Raw genomic sequence first — 16,174 nt, forward strand, 5'->3', positions numbered from 1 at the left:
CCTCCAGCACCAAACCACAGACTTCACTTGCTAAAGGAGTAACTCCCTTAGCTGGATAAAGTAGTAGGCAGTTCTCCTCTTTGCCAGTGGTGTCCAACCTCCACTCCCTCCCAATTTCACTCCCATTCTGAGTCCCATCTCCACAAACTCCCATTCTCCCTTCTCATCCCTCCTGAAGTCAGTCACTGCCCCTCCCCCCAATATAGGGTGCCAGGACAGGGAATAAAGTCCCTTGGACCATTTTGTTGCCTTCACAGGAGAAGGGGAACCAGTGGCAGAGATTCTAGTTCTTCCCCTCTCATCCTGGGAGGGTGGGGGAACCAGCAAGGAGAAAGACCGTTCTAAGAGAAGAAGTGAATTGGGATCTCCTTGCTGGGACACCTCTTCTTCCCCTGTCAAGGGCTCCTACTTCTCCCCGCACGGGTGGGAAGGCTGGGAGCCCTCAGTAGCTGCTACTAGGCACCGACATCTGCTGCTCCCACTTCAGATTCCCAAGCCTGGTGAGTTGGCAAACCCAGTGAGGAGGTGGAAGGAGGGAAAACTCCAAGAGACTCCTGCTCTCTCCATCAGGGAGAGGTAGAGAAGCAGGAGCTCGCCTCTTACTTTAACCCCCTGTACATTGTCTCTGCTTGTTCCTATTTAAAGTGTCATAACATATTTACATATTGAATGTTATTCCAAGGGATCTCAAAGCACTTTCCAAATGTTATATTATTTTATTTAATTAATTTATATTTAACTAATAAAAAGATGCCTAGGCAAGATTTTAGCACCTTACCAAGTAATCATTATTTTAAATGATTTGTACTGCAGAGGGCTGTCATGGCCCAGGACCCCATTGTGTCAGGTGCTGTACAAACAGAACAAAAAGACAGTCCCTGTGCCAAAGAGCTTGCAGCCGAAATAATAAATACAGGAAAGTCCCAGCAGCACTGAAATTAATTTTTCAAACAGGAATGCAGTCACCTGCAAAAAAAGCTCCTTTTTGCCCCATCATCATTCTGGGAAGCAATCCTCAACCCTCTCCAAAATGCGCATCAAACATGTCTTTTGCAGCAAAGGTATTAGGAATCATTTCACCCAACACTGGCATGCAGCTACCTCTGGGGCCAAACAGGCTCACTTTAATAGTTTTCCAAAGATGGAGATCTGAGAATGGTAGCCTTTGGCCTTTGAGAGTGGCCTTGGCCAGGTGGTTCAGAGGAAGGTATAAAACATTCAAGGTCAAAGTCACTCCTAGTGTAATTACACATAGGGCCGGATTACCAGAGGTATTCTTTTTAAAAGCATTGTAAGTGCCTAACTCCCATTGATTTCAATGAGTTAGGCAGCTCACCTTTGGAAATCTGGCCTGTACTGTCCTCAGTGGAATTACACCAGGGCTGAATTGGCCATCTAATCACGTGGCGCTGTACCATAAGAGCAGATGCCTTTCTGACCCAAGGTGGGAATCACTTTATGCTCTGAAGTTTATACACTTTATTGACAGGCTCTGTGGTTTAATGGGTTGCGCATTGGCCTTCTAGATGGATGACAGAATAAGTTATTCAATGGGCGTGAATTTGAGCTACATTTGGGGGTTAGACTAGATGACACTTGTGGTCTCTTTTAACCCTATGGCTCTAAAAAGCAGGAGTCTTTACAATTTGGATCTGTTAATGTAATTGCAATAGCTTCATACAACTCTATATTCCTGGGAGTGTATAATATAGAAACACAACTGGGCTTTTGGTCCTTAAGAACTTTACTTGCCAACAAACTGAAACAATCTTTCAAAAAGTGTAGCTTGGGACTCAGATAGGCACCGGCACGAAAAGTGAATGGGGCTAATCCCAGTGGATCTGAGCTTGCTGATGGTACTCAGGCAAAAATCCTAGCAAGCTTTAGTGTGAGTTTTATTTGAATAACGACTATGGGATCAGGTGCATAGGGATAGATATTTTGTTTTGTTTATTCAGTTTTGCCATGGGAGTTTAGGGCCTGATTCAGCACCCACTGAAGGCAATGGGAATGTGTCCATTGTTTTCAGTGAGCATTGGACCAGGCCTTAGAAGGGAAACTGACCAATGTAATAACATTGCAATAACATACATTGAAGACGTATTTCATAATTGTATTGGAAAATTAAATTACTCTATTACAGATTAATTAAAAATATTCCACACATTCATTTAATACAGTAAAAACAATTTGGCAATTTGCTAATTGCAGAAGTTGCTATTTACAGAAACAAAGATAGTTCCTTACAGTATAAATATTTTCTCCAGCTCCCTGCAGCAGACGTCTCCAGAAAGTTACTGTTGAACTTGAAGAAACTACAATATTGCTTAACAATGTGTTTTGCTATTTCTAATGTCTGTCCTGCATTGTTGACCTTTAACATACACAGGTCCAGAGCATGTGACAGAGTGGAAAAAGGCACCAAGACATAGCAGATATTTGCCATGTACACTCAGCAGAAAAAGCTGTTCCTGCAGCCTGAGCACCATGGTCTGTCTCCCTCTTGCTTCAGAAACGGTAGGTGTCAGGGGAGAGTAATGGGCCGTGCTGGGCAACTGCCCATGCGGGAGCTGGTGTCCCAGGCAGGCGTTGGATCAAGGCTGAGGAACGGCTCTTCCACTATCTGTCCAGCACTGTCGGGGACCCGTTGGTACTTGGGTGGGACCTGCCCTATAGGACTGTAGGCCTGCAAATCTGGAGCCTATGCAAATAAAGCAATGCCATATTTGATAAATATGTATTATTTCATTTGCATAAAATCTCTCTCTTCCCACCCCCATGCCTGGTTCCCTTGCCCTAGCTCCTCTCTTTTCCCTTCCCACCTCCAGGTTCCAGCCCACTCTCTGAATCCGCCCACAGACACACTTGACCATAGAGCCCCTGCCTAAAGCATAGTCGCCAGATCTCCTGGGCTGGGGGAGGAATATGCTGTTAGTGTCCTGGAGGACTTTTGGGGGTCTCTATAGTTTAGTGTCATAGTGGCTGTGAAGGACACTAACCGTAGAGGAGCAGTCTACAGAGGCCCAGCTCCTTGGGAAATGGACAAATATGCAGACTGGGAGTGGGCTGGCCTGGCCTGAGAACCAGCTGCAGAGAATGCCCCCTACTCCAAGCAGGGAATAGAACCCAGAAGTCCTGACTTCCAGACTCCCCTTTCCCCACTCTAACAACTAGACGTAACTCCCCTCCCACAGCTAGGGATGGAACCCAGGAGTCCTGGCTCCCAGTCTCTGTCTCCCAGAGCTGGGAAAGAAGCCAAGAATCCTGGCTCCCTGCTCCAACAACGAGACTCTAACCAAACAGAGGTGTTTTCTAACAATGGTTCTGCCTAAAATGCTCAGGGTTTTACGTTATAGCCCTGATTAAACCAAGTTCCGCTCTGTCCCACTGGTTTGTATATACAGAAACACCCCCCACACCTTCCCTGCATTGTCACCACAGGCCAGGCAGCATGGGACCCTTTGAAAAGTCAGCAGGTCTGTAGAATTTGGAAGCATTCTCCTCTCAGCTGCTGTTCCATGGGTGGAGCCTGGAGGTGGAGCCTTTTCAAAGCTGACTGGCTGGCTCCCCCCTGATCTGACATGTTATTAATCTGAACATCACAAGAGCTGTGAATAGGTGCTGGAACTAGGGGTGCTATCATCCCCCTGGCTTGATGTAGCAATAACAACCCAAATACATGGTATCCGCCTTCAGCACCCTCACTTTAGAAGTTGTTCCAGCACCACTGGGGCTGTGGAGAACGGGTGCACTGAGTCCAGATGCGAGTCAGTTGCAGGCAGAATGGACTCTTGTTAATGACAACCACAGCTTGTGGCCACCATGTCTTTATAATTCTTAAGGACAACATTCTCATTGTCGTCAAAGTACATAATACTGATGGAACTCAGTTTGTCTGGGACACAGCACGGCGTGCTGACGTCTTTGGTCAGTTTCAGCGTATGCACTATGGACTGGACGGTAGCATGGTTGGTCGCTCTTAGACTTTCCCCTAAGGGGAACAGGCAGGCCCCTTTGCAATAATAAGCCTTGTAGCCACGTGGGGAAATGATCCACCCCGCCCAACCAATTTTATGGAAGTCGACGAAGAGATCATTGAGCTGGCATGGCACAATTTTGTCTTTGTGGGAGAAGGAAGAGGTATCCCGAATTCTTCTGCTTTTGTTCACTCTGATGTTTGCAAAGACCTCATTTTGGTGAGGTAGGTGTGATGAAGTATCATCTTCAGGCGAGGATGGCTGGAATTCTGAAAGCAAGAGGACATGACAGGGGTAAGTAAACCTTTGTCATGAAGAACACTGTATTTCTGTCTATACGTTGGGAGGAGTTTATTGCTCTCAAAGGAGATAGTCCTCATGAAACACACAGATTTAAACAAAACTGGGAAAGGACAATGACACTTATGGTACATCTATACTATGAGTAAGGGGTGCGATTGCTCCTGTTCGGGTACACATAGGCGAGCTTTCATTGAGCGAACACGAATACAAATAGCAGGGTAGCCGCAATAGTGCAGGTAGTTGCATGCTACCCATGGCTTAGTCATGTCTCCACCGTGCTATCTGTGCTTCTGTAGCTACACTGCTACTCAAAGATAGCTAGTGTGAGTATGTATACACAGGCAGGGGGATCACATTACCAGCTCATAGTGTAGACATAGCCTTAGACAATGACAGTATTATAAATCTTAAATACTTAGACATTAAGCTGCACTTCCCTCAGGACCAAATCCTGAGGTCTTCTTCATAGAGTCATAGATTCCAAGGCCAGAAGGGTCCATTGTGATCATCTAGTCCAGGGGTTCTCAATCTGGAGGTTGGGACTCCCTCAGGGGGTCGTGAGCTTATTACATGGGGGGTCGCGAGCGGTCAGCCTCCACCCCAAACCCCGCTTTGCCTCCAGCATTTGTAATGGTGTTAAATATATTAAAATGTGTTTTTCATTTATAAGGGGGGTCGCCCTCAGAGGCTTGGTGTGTGAAAGGGGTCACCAGTACAAACATTTGAGAGCCACTGGGCTAGTCTGATCTGGGTAACACAGTCTAGAGAACTCCTCCAGAAGGGTTCCTTTTGAACTACAGCCTATCTTTAAAAAAAATAAAAATCCAATATTGATTTAAAAATTGCCGGTGATGGAGAATCCACCATGACCCTTGGTACGTTGTTCCAAGGATTCATTATCCTCACTGTTCAAAATGTATGCCTTATTTCCAGTCTGAATGTGTCTCGCTTCAGCTTGGCATGCAAGGCCCAAAAAGCACTGAAAATACAAAACAAAGGGTCAGGAAATAGTGAAAGTATTGGAGACTGCACAGCTCCCTGCACTACAGAGCCAAGTCTGGTTGTGTCTCTGTATAGGAAGGTGGAGCAGAAACGGAGAGAACCAGAGAAACATGGACTGCCCAGATTTATTGACCACAAATTGTAGATGGGGCAAAGGTTCCCTACACTGAGAAGCAGGATTCTGTCTCCAAGCCACCACATAAAGTCCTTTTACTGGACAGGGAGCCGGAATTTCACTGTAAACTTGGCACTAGGCTGGTCTGTTTTACTTTTGTTTCTAGTCAGTTTCACTGTCTGGTTCTCATGAGCCAGCACAATGTTGTCTTGTTTGGGTCCTTTCTGGTGTACAAATAAGGCTGGAAAGTTTATTTTTAAGTTTTATTTATTTGGACGTATCAGGACTGCAAAGACTAATCTCCCTTAGCTCTGGTGGAGGATCAGTGGGAGGTGTAAGGAATGTTTGTTATAATTTAAGAGGTGAGGTATTGAACAGTCAACAAAAACTTCCCTTATTCAAAGCGTCAATTAGTCATTGCAGTTAAATCGACATTTTAGAAAACAAAGAAAAAGCAAAAGCAAAAAAAAAGTTTTAAACTGCCCGACTAAAAACCCCCTTCCCTCTGGACAGCTGAACTTCCATTTTGTGATATCACCATTTGCATAAGCTCTCCAGTCATGTAGAATCTTCCAGCCCAGACAGGACCTGCAAGTCTAATGTAAATCAAGAAGAAGCAGAACCCTTCCCCCTTTTTAAACAAACAAAACAAAACACCCTTTTGGCTTTTATTATGAGTCAAAGAAGAAAAAATAGGTATAAACACAATATATTTTTCCTTAGCAGGTCCCTTTCTTACTTAAATAAAACAACTAAAAGTTTTCTACTTCCTTTTCCTTGCAGAGATAGACCTAAAATTGTAACTCAGACCCTAAGGGAACCTTGGCACTGGATAAAAGAGTGCTACAGGGTTCCCGAGCCTCCTGAGTGAAGGGCCAAGAAGCCTCTTTAGTCTCTCCACGGGCTTTTGCGGACCTCAGAAGTTCCATAGGAGTGAAGGGGTTGCCTTCCTGATCTTCTGTCCCTCAAGCTTAGTGCTCACCGAGTCCCTTCTCTCTGTGGACCTCCTGAGAGGATTTGTAACTTGCAGCAATAGCATTCCCCTCTGAGGTACCCTGGGAGGTTTGTCAAATAGAGAATACAGATTCTGCACACTTCCGTTTGCTAACTGCTTATGGCCCTGTCAGGATGTTAGATACATAAGAAGTGACAAATCATCACACTTAGTATTAAAGACATGATTGTGGGAAATGAAAGATAAAAACCAACGTTCTTTCAAGCATGCTTTCAATAGTCTACAGGGAAAGAAGGAAAGATGGAATGAACATCTCTCTACAGGGGCAGAGTTAAGGTGGCTTGAGTGGCTTGTTTGAGAAGGGAAACCTTACCTCTGCATTTCCTGGGTTCTCATTTTTGTTTGTGTTATGATGTTTGTTGTTTATCTGCTTGAAAGGTAATATGCACTGAAACCCAATATGAGCCTGCAACCTTAGCTTCATAGCCAGCACATTTTTTGTGGGAGATGCATTTCATAAATAGGAAACCTTTGTAGTATAAATTCCAATTTTTTTCTTTAACTTACTAAAAAGTTGTATGGTGGACACGAGCGTGCACATGCACACACACAAATCTGAGTGACATTTCCAGCCCGTCTTCCCTTCTGGTCCTCTTCTCTCCCTTCCTCAAGTGTATATATCTGCTTTCCCTCCTTCTGCTTGCTACCCTCCCTATCATCTTTTGTCCTCTTCCCCAGCACTACCTTGCATCCCATGGGGTCCAGAACTCCATATATTGGTGGAGTTGACATTGCATGCTCATAGGCTGGAAGTCACTGGTTCTACACCTTTGACTAGAATGATGGGCATGAAGAGAAGACATACTTAGGCCAGGACTATAGATGGAAGACTATAAACTTTTGCTGGCATAGCATACTTGTGTTGGTCAGGGATGTGATGAGTTGTGTTTTGTGACTGACATAGCTGTGCTGGCAAAAGCACCTAGTGTTGATGCAGATATACCAGGAAAAACTACACTTTTGTCAGTATAATTTGTTTCGCTCACGGTGGGGCTATAATAAGCTTCAGTTTTGCTGGTCTAAACTGCCTCCAAACTACATTTGCCTGTATAGAATACTAATATAACTATACCAGCAAAGCGCTCCTACTATAGACCTGGCCTAAGATGTCTGGTGACCCACTACAGGAGGCAAATAATAAAATGATTATATCAAAGCAAGCTTTTGACAGTAGCAAACCAGAATCAGTTTCAGTGTCAGAACCTGCTTGTGACTAATGCAACTATCTGCAGAAAATGCATGAGGAAGTAACAGAACTAATTAAAGGGAGCTTCTGTTCAAAGAGTTACTGTTGCATTATCTTACCGGTGGAAGAGGGTAGGAAGCTGGAAGATTTCTGTCTGTCATTATTGGTGAAGAGGACCAAGAAAGCATTCCTACTGTCTCGCATATTGTGCTGGCTCTTGGCAAACTTGACAAAGTTGGATTCCATTTTGGTTTTAGATAGATGAGTTGTAGTGATCAAAAAGCCATGGTTAGTGCTGCTGTGTCCCACCCATTTGGAAACCTCGGAACAAAAAAGAAAAGTGGAAAGGATCATTTGAGTAAGTCTATCTCATTAGGACTAAGCAATGTTTATATGGGGGAAGAAGGAATAGGCTAAAAGATTGCCAGGACATATTATATTATTATGAAGACAATAGTTGTAACTGCCTAGTTAAGGTTAAACTGAGTTTTGTACTTAAACCAGGAACTCACCATCTTTGTGCTGTACGAAGCATACAGTGTAACTTCCCCAAAACCACAGCCCTTACCTTTAAATACAGAATTATTTTTTGGAGAATTTACTAGTACATTGATTGATTAATCTAGGAGTCAAAATTAATTTTAAAATTGATCCTTGCCAGGAATTTAGAACCCTTTGTCAGACCTCTCTTTTCCCAAGTAATCTTAATAATGGAATAATATAGACTCCAGACTTTCCATATTGTTAAAACTCATTTAAATCTCACACACAGGCTACATCGGAGGAAATTAGCAATCAAGCTAAATTATTAACAATTGCTGAATCTGACTATTATGATTGTGGACTAACAGGTAAAGCTAAATCACTGGCTCAGGTCACTCTTAGCTCAGGCCATTGTAACCTCAGAGGTAATTCAACCAGTCAGCCACAGCATGCTTGTGAATCTGATCTTAAAGATAAAATAAAATAATTATATAAGGCTGATAGTAATGAGTTGCAAATCTATACTGATATCAGATGGTTAATTTTGTTTTTTAAGTGAAATTCCCCAGACCAAAAACACAGGTTCAGCTGGAGATAAGGTTGAGAGCACATATCAATAATTTAAGGGCATCTCCAAAACATGTATTACAAACCAAAGAGATTTAGAGTTAAGGTTACATTTATAAGGATCTAGAGACATTAAGGTATGGAAAATACAAAGCTAAAGCCCTAAATAACCTTAACTCTGCCCTGTAGTGATGCCATGAGCATAAAAAGAAAATGAAAAACCAATTTCTCCTAAGAAATTGACGCCGTCTACCCTGGGACTGCAAACATTAAAATGCTTTAATCATAATTATGTAGTTATTGTATGTTGTTACTATGAGCAGAGTTAAGGTCATTTGGCTGTTGCAGGTCGTACGCTGCTACCAGTTAATAAGCTCAGGTTATCAGGCTTGTGGCTTTGGAGCTAGAGAATTTACGGTTCTGTCTCTGCTAATGCCCTGAAGTTTTGGTATCCAGCGTAGTGGCAACCATGAAGTTCCTAGCCCATGGCCATGAATTTGTTACAATATCTTTAGCATAAAAAACAACGGAATTAAGAATTCTCCGCTTACTGTCTGCGTGACATTGAACACCTCCCAGCCTTCGGTATACAAAGACAGTAGTCTGGATGAAATGAGATTTCTTCTCTGCAGCTTACTTCCTCTGTCCAAAAGCTCATACACATCCACCTTGAATATGGTAATACAACAAAACAAAATTAAATGGGGAACAATTGATTGTCTCCAGCAAAGAGGTCAGCATCAAAGAAACACGTTTCCTCCACTTCCAGGATGGATTCACCCTGTCTGTTGACCTGGACTGAGACTAAAAAGTGGCTTCTGGTCAGCTTCACATAAGGGCAAGAAGTAATGTACATCTACTAGATACCTACAGATAGATCTATCTATATCTCTAACCCTCGATAGATATATACCCCTAATCCTTAGTAATTTTTTAGGAGTAAGTAATAAATAAGAACCTGTATATCTGGTAATCATAATGAAAATATACATAACAAAAACAAAAAACAGTGAATATTCTCTCAGCACTTGGATATTATCTCATGTACTAAGAGCCACACAAAAACAAATATCTGCAAATGGAAAATCACCTGGCCATCTATTTTTTGTCTCTTTTGACTACTTGATATTGTCCCAAGTTTCCTATTGCCCCACATATTTGCCCATTGGGTTCAAAGGCCACCTGATTCCCTCGAGATGGACTGGAGCTGCAGAATTTGGATCTGGATTGCAAATATCTCAAAATCTGGGATAGCTTGGCTGTGGTTTGAGCTCACCTTCAGGATCACCGAACTGTCCTGTTTGCTTTTGCACAGATAAATCAGTAGATTGTTTGGCAGCATTGATGTTTCATTGAAAAAAGTTCAGAGGAAAAAAAAAATAGCATAGCAACAAAACCAAAACCCTGGCTGTATTTCTTTGCTTGTTGGAGTCAAAGAAATAGATGAAACTTCTACATTGCTGGCAGTAACCACATAAAACACAGGATAGTTTCATGGGGTAGTTGGTTTCAGTCTCATTTCTTTCATGCTTGATTTTTTTAACTTTGTTAGCTTAAAGACACTATCTGTCGATTAATTATTCATTTGTTATTATTGTTAATAATATAATCGCCCACTTACTTTGAGAAAATGTTGCCAAAAAGATTTTTGAGGCACATGTTTTTTATTTAGTTTGAAAACTCGGAGCTCAGCTTTTAGCATTTGTTCATTCCTCCCAACCGAAGAGATGTTGAAGTAGAAATAAGACTGATCAAAATAATCTAGAAAAAAAACAACAGGATTATTAATAACCAGTCCAACATACAAGACACAGAAAGAATACTCTGATTTTCCAGGAAATGGCAATATGTCACCTGCAGTAACAGAAAGAACTACTCAAATGTGTGTGTTAAAACAGTGATAGACATAGGACACTGAAGTGAAAATAGAATTAAAAATAGGTCTTCAGAGCAAACCAAAAGCATATAACCATGCAAGAGCCAGGCATCTAATAAAATGGAGCAAATTAAATTTTCTGTGCATGGGATATTTTAAAAGAATTAAAAAAAAAAATCAGACCTATGTTTATTTTGAATTCAGAATGCCCCACCCCCCACCCAACATTCACTAAGTAGCAATGAGTTTGTATCAAAGGCTTCCATATAAAAGTTTAATCTACAGGGGTCAGGTATATACAAAACACCTTACATCACCCAACACCCTTCCACATTCCTACACACGTACACATCTGCACACTCTTAATCCCCCACTCTCCCTCCCCGCCCCCCGCCCCCCGATACAGCCCTGCTCTCCCCACAAACCCATTAGCTTCAGTGGAGTTACACTGGGGTGAATTTGCCTCCCTAGCTTTGTCTTGTCCCAGTTATCCAGCCTCTCCCCCATCTTCTCCCTCTCTGTGGCTTACCTCGGTCTTCAAGGCTCCGCACCACGTTGCCCTCCAGCAGCCCTGGGGCTTTCGTGATCCCATTGGAATCTGCCACCTTATTGAAAAGATCTACCATAAACTGGGGTGGTTTCCTGTGAGGCAGGACATCATGGGGCAGGGCCTCAATGTCAAAGACCTCCTGCAGTCTCCGCATGGCTTCGGCGAGAATCCCTTTTCTCTGCGTCCGCACGGACACCCTGGACAAGCGAGCGGGGTCACAGAGCAGCAGGAGCAGCAATACGAGGCAGCGCCAGCCCTGGGATGCTGCCATGTCAACTAGATCCTCTTTGGCTGTTACAGAAGGAGAAGTGCAGCTGCAGCTCAGGTGTGCTCTGGTCTGGAGTCTTTGAGGAGTGCAGAGCTCCAGGAGGTACTTGTCACTGGCAGCCAAGCCTCCCAAATGGGCTGAGAAATCCACCCCACCAGCTCCTATAAGGCAGTGTGCAGGGAGTGCTTGGTTTTGCATGACAAATCTGAGCACCCGCTTGGTGGTGGTGTGGCCATGGGTGGAGTTCCTGCAAGTGACGAAGTGGACAAGCCACAGAACTAGCTGACTAAGCAGCTTGAATCCACACATCTGACATAATGCTTTATTCCAGGCCTTTGTCAGTGTCCCTGCTGCAGCTAGTCACCCTCCAGTCACCAGAAGGGGGTTGGGGCGGGGGAGATGGACTTTTGTGTTCTTTCTAGGTCTAAGATACAGTCCCCCTTTTCAGTCCTTGGCCTTAAACCTGATAATTGTGCTAAGCATGCTCTGCTTTCCCTAATCAAACACCCCATTGGATGGTGCTTTCCCTGGCCAGCTGGGTTATGCAGGGATGGTCTTGTAATGAGACCCACACCCTACCCCCATTATTGAAGCTTAAGGACTGTGAAAGTACAACACACAGGGATTCAGTCTCAATTAGGGGAGTGTCATTTCCACTCTTGTAAGCATCAAACAAGCCATTTGTTTGTAGTTCCCTGAATGTGCAATACCTTCAGTGATAGGAGAGATCAGTTTCTGTTCCTCCAGCTGCTTCTCTTCTTTGTCCTTCTGTACCCTGCATGCACTATTCCTTAGAGCAGAAAGGAAGGATGGGCTTGTGGTTAAGGCACTGGAGTGGGGCTCAGGAGATCTATAGTCAGTTCCCAGCCTCAGAGAAGAAAAGGCAGAAGTTGGCTGTGTGTGATCCACACAGTGGTTTAAAGCAGTGGTTTTCAACTTGGAGTCTGGGGCTCACTGGAAGGCCGCAAGCTGGTTTCAGGGGGTCCGCCAAGCAGAGCCGGCATTAGACTTGCTGGAGCCCAGGGTAGAAAGATGAAGACCTGCTGTACGGGACCCCTGCCATCTGGGGCTGATGCCAAAGCCTGTGGTGTGGGGCCCCAGGCAATTGCCCTGCTTGCTACCCCCTAATGCCGGCCCTGGCTTTTCTATGCAGAAAAACAGATGTGGCCCAGGCAGGCCGTGGAGTTTGTACTGCACGTTGGGGGTAGACCTCAGAAAGAAAAAGGCGGAGAACTCCTGGTTTAAAGGACGCACACGGCTGGTGAACAGAAGCAGCAGCGAATTCCCTTTGTTTTCATCTTGGCCTCTGTCATAAATATAAAGGGAAGGGTAAACCCCTTTGAAATCCCTCCTGGCCAGGGAAAAGCTCCTCTCACTTGTAAAGGGTTAAGAAGCTAAAGGTAACCTCGCTGGCACCTGACCAAAATGACCAATGAGGAGACAAGATACTTTCAAAACCTGGGAGGAGGGAGAGAAACAAAGAGTCTCGGTCTGTCTATATGCTTTTTCTGCCGGGGATAGACCAGGAATGGAGTCTTAGAACTTTTAGTAAGTAATCTAGCTAGGTACGTGTTAGATTATGATTTCTTTAAATGGCTGAGAAAAGAATTGTGCTGAATAGAATAACTATTTCTGTCTGTGTATCTTTTTTGTAACTTAAGTTTTTGCCTAGAGGGATTCTCTATGTTTTGAATCTAATTACCCTGTAAGGTATCTACCATCCTGATTTTACAGAGGTGATTTCTTTACTTCTATTTACTTCTATTTCTATTAAAAGTCTTCTTTAAGAAAACTGAATGCTTTTTCATTGTTCTCAGATCCAAGGGTTTGGGTCTGTGGTCACCTATGCAAATTGGTGAGGCTTTTTATCCAACATTTCCCAGGAAAGGGGGGGTGCAAGTGTTGGGAGGATTGTTCATTGTTCTTAAGATCCAAGGGTCTGGGTCTGTAGTCACCTAGGCAAATTGGTGAGGCTTTTTACCAAACCTTGTCCAGGAAGTGGGGTGCAAGGTTTTGGGAAGTATTTTGGGGGGAAAGACGTTTCCAAACAGCTCTTCCCCAGTAACCAGTATTTATTTGGTGGTGGTAGCGGCCAATCCAAGGACAAAGGGTGGAATATTTTGTACCTTGGGGGAGTTTTGACCTAAGCTGGTAAAGATAAGCTTAGGAGGTTTTTCATGCAGGTCTCCACATCTGTACCCTAGCGTTCAGAATGGGGAAGGAACCTTGACAGCCTCATAAAATGCAATTCACAGAAGCAGGCGTGGATGTGGCACTAAAATGCAATATCAGACTGGAATGAGAAATAAGCCCAAATCTTAGGCCAGCTAAGCCACTTGATCGCCCTACCCCAGGAGCCTAATTGTGTTATTGTTCCCTGATACCAGGTCTTCCTCACCAGGTGAAGGACAACTACCAGTTGAGCCCAGAAACAATTGAAAGAATCATTATGTGCATGTACAGTGCCTCGCACAATGGAGCTGGGGACTCAATGCTACCATAATACAAATAAATAAAAATACAGAAGAACAGCTGGGTCTGATCCAATCCCCCTGGCCAAGCACTCCCAAATTTTGCATGTATGAGGCTCAAATTCTGGATCTGGAATTGACACTGTCCAGGTCTATCTCTGCCTTTTGGGAACAGCAAAGGAGCCATTTGCCCCTCTGTACATCGTGCATAACAACATCTCATGGAAATGCAATTGAGCAACATGGCATGGAGAATTTTGCTATTGTCCTTTCTGTTTCCCTTGTGCTGTTTTAAGTTTTAAAGACACAGCATGACAACAGGAGCCTAGCAGCTTTGAGAGTCATCCGCTCTGTAGGATCCCAAGCAGGTGACATCCACCTCTTCATGGCAGCTAAGCATGATATCACATAAGAAGATGACCTCAGGCAGAACATGAGCAGCAGAAGCAGATGAACTAAGCAACGAAGGACCCTAGGGCAGATCCTCTGTCTCTGTGCAGATGTCTCTCAGGCTTTGTCTACATGAATGTGTAATTTAAATCAGCGTCTAAACCAATTTAGTTAAGCTGATGTAGGCTCTAGTGTGGATGCTCTTATTTTGGTTTAAGTGGCTTACAGTGAGAGAGCTAAAACCAATTTCTAATTGATTTATGTTAAACTGCAATAAGTCCTTCTTACATGGAAATAAGAGCATTCACACAGGGATCTGCACCAGTTTAGCTAAACCACACCTTGAGTCAAAGCAATGCAGTTTTCTCGAGTAGACGAGACCTCAGTAAATAAAACTGCACAGGACCACCTGCCTGCAACCCATCCCCTCTCAGGAACTAGGTGAAGTATCAGCAGACTTGCGTCTAATAGAACATTTATAACGTTTTCCAGGACATGTTGTGTAGTGGGGGACAGAACTCATGCATTCTCAGCTCTGCCTCTAGGACAAGTCACTTCATTGCTCTGCATTTCATTTTTCCCCATCTGTAAAATGGATCTAATAATAATGAAACTGTGCCTCTTTTTGGTTCTTTCCATATGAGGGAATGAAAGGATTTTACAGAACTTGTTTTGTTTAGTGCCATGATACATTTGTATTAAGTAACAAATCTGTTGCTGCTTGGGACTTCAAGGTGGTCACTGTGCTGCACACTACGGCCACTTGTCTCTTCGGGGTAACAACCAGTAGAGAATTCAGATCTTCCTGCTCTAAAAGCACGAGCCACTACCACTCAGAGGAAGAAAATACCTACCAGCTGCTAGCAGAATGGGGCTTGTGATACGCAACTGAGCACTTAGAAATCCATCCAGTTGAGGGCCATGGTGCACCTCCTCACTAGCCAGTTACTTATAGTATTATCAGCCTCATTTTGCAGATGGGGAAACTGAGGCAAAGAGAGGCTGACTGATTTGCCGGGGTCGCACAGGAAGTCTGCAGCACAGTCAGGCATCTGACCCAGATCTCTGGAGTCCTAATTATTAGCAGGCTATCCTTCATACCTGGGCACAGCATGCTTATCGTATGGCGTAATACATTGCTTGTAAAAACATTGGTGTGAAAACTAAGTGTGAAGTATACATTATTTTGATTTTAAAATAAGGCAACTCTCCAAACTGAGCATTTTACTAAAGTACATTCTTATTGTAAAGACAGATACATCTGTTCAGAGTTCAGGAACGTCACTACGTGTGTCGCATGAAGCCTAAAATGTCTGGTAAGTCAGTATAACACGATGGAAGCAACTACAAGCATGGCCGAGAGCTCTTTGTGTTCAGTAGATCAGCAAGGTGAATTGTTACTGGGTGTCATGGTCAGTTATCATGCAATTGTTAAGATCTGAGCCATTTTGACTTTACACATTACACCTGCATGGTTCACAGCTGCAGTAAGGCGTGACTCTATGCCATGCCAAGAGTCCTAGACCATTGTGATATCAGAGTTAACTCAACCAGTCATCACCCTTACTCCACAGCTAATTTGAATGCAAAGATTTCATTGGTTATCTGAGCGAGAGACTGCACAGATCATGAATTACTTGGCTCAGTGGCCACACCCGTGCTCCCAACTGCTGCCTGTACAAATCAACACAAATCTCCCAGCAAAACTCCTCCGATACAAACCAACACAACCCCCCCACAACACAATCAGCACACAATGACCCCCAAACACACATTACTGCAGCACACACCCTTTATTTACCACCCACACAAATCAATACAACTATCCAAGCACAACTCACACAGGCACTCAACCTCACTCATACCATAAAATCATACACTTAAGTGGCAAAGCTGTTCTCCTGTTTATAGCCAATTGGTGTGCACTGCGAGCAGGGTTGCATTTGAGAAGGCTGCATATGAATCCATGCG

At 43.7% G+C, this 16,174-nt stretch overlaps 1 protein-coding gene across 1 annotated transcript; it reads right to left on the reverse strand.

Annotated features, from left to right (window-relative positions):
* Nucleotides 1–3,794: 3,794 nt before the first annotated feature.
* LOC125639796 (bone morphogenetic protein 2-like) lies at nt 3,795–11,345 on the reverse strand. Its single transcript, XM_048857498.2, has 5 exons — nt 11,054–11,345; nt 10,270–10,409; nt 9,200–9,316; nt 7,718–7,919; nt 3,795–4,246 (listed from the first exon to the last, which is right to left on the reverse strand). Exons 1-5 carry the CDS (start codon nt 11,343–11,345, stop codon nt 3,795–3,797), a joined length of 1,203 nt encoding a protein of 400 aa, XP_048713455.2.
* Nucleotides 11,346–16,174: the final 4,829 nt, after the last annotated feature.

The sequence above is a fragment of the Caretta caretta genome, chromosome 7, assembly GCF_965140235.1.
Source record: "Caretta caretta isolate rCarCar2 chromosome 7, rCarCar1.hap1, whole genome shotgun sequence".
NCBI classification, from domain to species: domain Eukaryota; kingdom Metazoa; phylum Chordata; order Testudines; family Cheloniidae; genus Caretta; species Caretta caretta.